At 46.6% G+C, this 5,436-nt stretch overlaps 1 protein-coding gene across 1 annotated transcript; it reads right to left on the bottom strand.

Annotated features, from left to right (window-relative positions):
- Positions 1-257: 257 nt before the first annotated feature.
- On the bottom strand, positions 258-2,666 carry HOXD10 (homeobox D10). Its single transcript, XM_009947862.2, has 2 exons — positions 1,925-2,666; positions 258-535 (listed from the first exon to the last, which is right to left on the bottom strand). Exons 1-2 carry the CDS (start codon positions 2,664-2,666, stop codon positions 258-260), a joined length of 1,020 nt encoding a protein of 339 aa, XP_009946164.1.
- Positions 2,667-5,436: the final 2,770 nt, after the last annotated feature.

The following is a 5,436-nucleotide window of genomic DNA, read 5'->3' as shown; positions in this document are numbered from 1 at the left end:
CATTACGATGAGAACAAAAATAAATTACACGTGCTAGGTTTTATATATACTCATCATAGTAATACATATTCATTTGCAGCGCTAAAAGAAGGACGAAGAGTCACATTCTATCAGAAAAAAAAAAAAAAAAACAACCAACAAAAAAACCAAACCAAAACAAAACTGGAAAATGCCGGGTTTTGCCAGAGTCTCTCCCGCCTTTAGCAAGTGGCGGTGCTGTGCCCATTCCTTACTGGTGCCCTCCCCGGGGTTAGGGTTTAAGAGAAGGTCAGATTAGCGGTCAGTTCCCGGATTCGGTTCTCCCTGCTCATCTTCTTGAGCTTCATTCTGCGGTTTTGAAACCAAATCTTGACCTGCCTGTCAGTGAGGTTTACGCTCTTACTGATCTCTAGACGGCGCTCTCGAGTGAGATACATATTGAATAAGAACTCTTTCTCTAATTCCAGTGTTTGGTGTTTAGTATAAGGACACCTCTTCTTTCTGCCACTCTTTGCAGTTAGCCAATTGCTTGTTGGAGTATCAGACTTGATTTCCTCTATCAAAATCAAAGAAGAAGAAGAAAAAAATCAAAAATACCTCAGGCTGTTAGAGTGTACCCTTGGCCATGACCCCTCCTCTGCAGTGTCTGGCAGATATGGTGGATGTGGGCATTAAACAGAGCTCTGGCGAGGTGTGGGCACAGAGAGGGGACCTGCTGCCAGGCTGGGCTCGCCCGTCCCCACCACACGGCACCCTGCCTTGCGGCCGCCCGCGCTCCTACCCCTTCCAGAAATGGGCGCTCAAGTTTTCAGCTGGCGTTTAGCATTTCAACAATATTTAGCCTGCCACCAGCCCCATGGCCACATTTTAACGGGTCTAGCCTCGCCATGGCCGCCTCGGACTACCACGACACTTGCTACAAAAACAGCCCAATTGCAAAATACCCTCGCACTGTATTTTGAGGCAGCATACCCCCAGCCACCAGCTGAATTACACAAGCACACCTAGGAGCAGACATAGGCGTTTTACCAACCAAAAAGATATACAAGAAATTAACACACTCTCCCTTGGATGTTTTTTTCATTTTTCATTTTCCTTTTAGATTTTTTTTTCCCCACCAGAAAGAAATCTGCCCCACATCAACCCAGACCTGGGCTGTTAGATACAATTAAAATAAAAAGAATCTCCATGCACACGTAGGGTAAAAACCGACCTAGAGGTTGCAAAGTACATTTTGATAGCAGAAAATTTCCCGTTTTGGGATTCTTCAACACACGCCGTTCGAAAGGAAGGCTTTAGTGCACTTTTAGAGGGAAAATAAAATCAGATTACTACCACCTTTGGCTTTCAAATGCATTTCAAAATACTGTTGCACTTTTGGAGACCAACCCAAGGTTATCTAAAACACCCCATTGAAATATTCCACCTTTGGACCAGGCAGATAGCGGGCTGCTGCTTTCATTGTGCATTTGTTTCCAACTTTACCCAGCCTGATAGAACCTATTTCTCACCTATTTTAATAGGACCGTAATTGTCTTTAAATACAATCAAACCGCAGTGAAAAAAAAAAAACAAAAAAAACCCCAGCAAAATATTACGAGAGAAAACTTGAGCTGGTCGTATTTTACAACCTCCAGACCTGCTTTTTTAGAGGTATGGGGCTGCTTTTGGCTGCTGCAGCGCATTAAGGAACACACGGCTATATTTCCCGCATCACAGAGGCGGTCTGCATGCACGAGAGAGGCAGATCTCTACAGCAAATCTTTGGACCCTTTTGTGTAGCATTTTTGCCTGCCAAAATCTTCAGAGACACAGCACCTGCAGCCCGATACTCCTTAGCATTAAATGTGATGGCTGTGATGCTCGTTAGTATATTCGAGCGTGCTTTATGGTGCTGGCGTGTTGGAGTTACACCACGGCACGGCTTAAACTCGGTAATACAGACCTTTACTCTCCTTCTCCTGGACTTCTGGGCTGGACACGGAGCCTTCGGGCAGGCAGCTCCGCTCGTCTTGCAACGTGGACTTGGGCTCGGGACTTTCCACTTGAGAGACTTTAGCGGTGCTGTCTTGGTTGTTCGGGTTTTCATTCATTTTCTTTTCCAGCTGAAGTTGAGCAGATATCTGCGGTTTGGAGCTGCCGCGAGGGTTTAACTGTAACATTACAGTTGAACTCGTTTCAGGGCTATTATTGTACTCTTGGGTTTTCCCAGTGGCGTAGGTCTGGCTCAGTCTAAAATATCCTGGGACGGGAACCTCGGGGTTCTCAATGGGGCATGATTCAGACACCAGCCTCTGGTAGGAAGGGACGTCTGCAGAAATGAGTTTGGATCTCTTATCGGAATACATGCAGCAATTGCTTTCTTCTTTAATATTTGTAGTGAAGGAACAAGTGGGGACCTGCTGTGTAACAGGTTGCTCTATTCGACAAGATCTGTTCGGGTCTGTCCAAGTGTCTACTTGAGGTATATAAGGATGTACATTCATACCCATATTTTGGTGATTAACTTCTCTTTTAGCCAGAGACGGAAGGAGTCCACAGGTTTGCATCCCGTACGTCCCAATGTCTGTGCTAGGTGGCATATACATGCTGGCGCTGTTGGAGTAGAAACTGTCACTCCTGCACGCACTGATGAGAGAATCTACTAAAAAAGTATTAGCGGCAGGAGAGCTGTTGGGAAAGGACATTTTGGGGCGGAATTTGAGGAAGAGAGATTGTGTCCTTTGTAGGCTGACATCTCTAGGAAAACATTCCCGTGTAATTGCGGATGCCTCCGCGCGACCACATGACAGCTGGGCCAATGGCAGCGCCTGCCGCCCCGCGCCCCGCCGCCCCGCCGCTGACGCGCCCCGCCGCGCCGCCCCGCCGCGCCCCGCCGCGGTCAACAGCGACCCCTAGGCCGCCGCGCCGGCACCGCACCGCCCCGCCGCGCCCGCGCTGCGGCAGCCGGGCCGGGCCCGGGCCCCGCGCCGCGCGCACCCCCCGCCGCCCCCCCCACCGCCGCGCCGCGCTGCGCCGCGGAGCCTCCGCGGGCGCGGAACTGCCCGGGCGGCGCGGCGGGCAGAAAACCGCGCCGGCCCGCGGTGGCTCCTGTGAAAGCCCCGCTCCTGACAAGTGCGGGGACAAAAGGTTGCGGGATTTATTAATGCGTATTAAGGGGAATCAGGGGCGATCAATAAAAGCCTCATCTACATTCTTGGGCTACTTGGTAATTTTCTTGCTTCTGAAGCTTTTTCAAGAGTTATACCCTCTGTTGCCGCGCACGGGAAGGTATTTTATTAACAAATCAATCGAGACTTTGTAAAGGATAAGATTAATAGTTAAGATTTAGCATAATGGCGTTCGCGTTATGAATTATTGAAAATTATACTATTGATTTTTTTCCTCGCTGCTAACCGAGAAGGTCAATTTTTGTTTTAACACAAATCGTCAAATATTAAAAGCTAGACTTTTGTCGTAACTCGAGTTTTATAGGGAGGCTACATTCCTAAAATCATTTTACAATACTCTCTCCCGACCGCCTGGGAAAAAAAAAAAATAGGTTTTTCACTTGCCCTGGAAGCTGAAAGCTATCATAAAGATAATTTCTCCTTCTGTAGTATTGCTCATTAAAAAACACAGAGAAACTCATATCCTCACCGCAAGTCTTTAAGCAACTTTCCCCCCCCCCCCTTTTTTTTTTTTTTTTTTTAATAAGAATGAGAAATGCATCTGTATTATTAAAAAGAAATAAATACCAAAGGCAACAGTAAATGTCTACATGGCAAATCAGATTTTTCCGTCCCAACATTTTAAACACGTTTTACTGTCGTGTCCCCGCCAACACTTCGTACCCATAATTACACCAGCAGCTATTACATTTTAAATAGTGATGGTACAAACTGTTTATTACTCTTTTTCCTTTCCTTTTCTCCCTCCCCCCCCCCCGCCCCCCCCTTTTTTTTTTTTTAAAAAAACTGTTCTCGAACTAGAGTGTTTCTTATCTGGGACTAACGCTGTCAAGGACTCTCGTCCAGACAAAGTGAACTTGTTGATAATTTTTATTTCGGATTCATCCGCCTGTTTATTTTGGGCCTTTCTACCATCAAAACATCCTTTCAGATCCCCAAGAGCAGGCAGCACGTGAAAGGATTTTTAAAAATTTAAATGCGTCTTTCGCACAGCCGAAAACATGCGTTTTCCGCCAACGCGAATTTGAATTTTCCCCTGTTTCCTGGCGTTTGGATGTTTTGCACTTTACCGTCCACTTTACACTGCTGGAAACAATAACCCTATTTAAAATTTCGCTGTGGCAATGAGACAGACCTTTTAAAACCTTATCGCAGCTGTTCAAATACAACATCATTGTCAGGTTAAGAGCCAGCGTCTTTTATAGCTGCAGCCTCCAGCTTCTGGGTTGCCGGCGGGTTTAAATATTACCTTCGCAATATTCGCTGCTTTCCAGCGCTTTTCGCAGCATCCCCTGCGCCGGGCGCAGCCCCCTGCCCTCCCCGGGCACGCTTCACCGCCGCCGAGGGTCGAGCGGAGGAGAAGCGGGCGCTCCGGCGAGCCGGACGCCTAAGATCATGATCAGAGCCATTGCTAAGATTCGCCTGCGCCGGGAGAGGAGCTGCGGCGGAGCCCACGACGCTCCCTCCGAGCGCGGCGTTGCCCCCCTCGCCTTCTAGCAATTTCCTCTTCTTCGGCAACGGCCCGGACAACCCACAGAGTTTAAAGAAACAAAATACTATTTTCCTTGACGCAGTTTAAGGCTTGCCTGTTAAATCTAATCAGGAATTTTATGCCCATCAAATGGCTCTTTCGTAATCTTTATTTACACTTTCAGAAAAGGGGGTCCGAGAAATATCCCAGCTGAAGTATCAGCCCAGAGGTTTGCAGCGGGTTTCGCCCAACAGTGGAGTTAAAACAATAAGCAATTGCTGAGCTGCTTTCCGCGCCAGCCTCGCTGGTGCTAGGGCAGCTGACTTCTTGGCTCCTGATTAGACATGAGGGCTCTTTGATTTTTTTAATTGGAAATATGATTATCTTGCATGTCACTACACGGAAAGTCAGATGATGGCTGTGATGATAATGATTTAAATACCGTATTCAGGACTGGCAAAAGGCTCCGTAAGACCCTTCGCTCACAATAAATCATGAGGGTTTTTAAAAACGGGCAGCGACTTTTTTACCGAAAATGAACAGCAAAAAAGTTTAAGTTTGATGTAAATAGAAGTTGAATAAACATGCGAGAGCCACTGGGGAACTGGGGACGTAGGCTCTGAGCATTTAATGTCATTCTTGTTTTAAATCATATTAAAATGGAATCAAGTAATTAACATTAATAAATAAATCAATATTGTGCAATAAATGAGATATACAATCTACATTAATACAAAGGTTTTGCTCTCAGAGCCCCATATTTTTCCGAACTAGGGAAGTAAAAAAAAAACCCAGCCAATGGGTCCATGCAGATGT

Source organism: Leptosomus discolor, chromosome 5 (genome assembly GCF_034619465.1).
Source record: "Leptosomus discolor isolate bLepDis1 chromosome 5, bLepDis1.hap2, whole genome shotgun sequence".
Classification (NCBI taxonomy): Eukaryota; Metazoa; Chordata; class Aves; order Leptosomiformes; family Leptosomidae; genus Leptosomus; species Leptosomus discolor.
This window is presented reverse-complemented; position numbering and strand designations above follow the sequence as displayed.

What these genes read in the sequence shown, in the direction of transcription:
- HOXD10 (XM_009947862.2), bottom strand. Translation starts at nt 2,666, where the DNA reads ATGTCCTTTCCCAACAGCTCTCCTGCCGCTAATACTTTTTTAGTAGAT. An exon ending in CCAGGAGAAGGAGAGTAAAG is followed by an intron (nt 536 to 1,924) that starts GTCTGTATTACC and finishes TGATTTTGATAG; the next exon opens with AGGAAATCAAGTCTGATACT.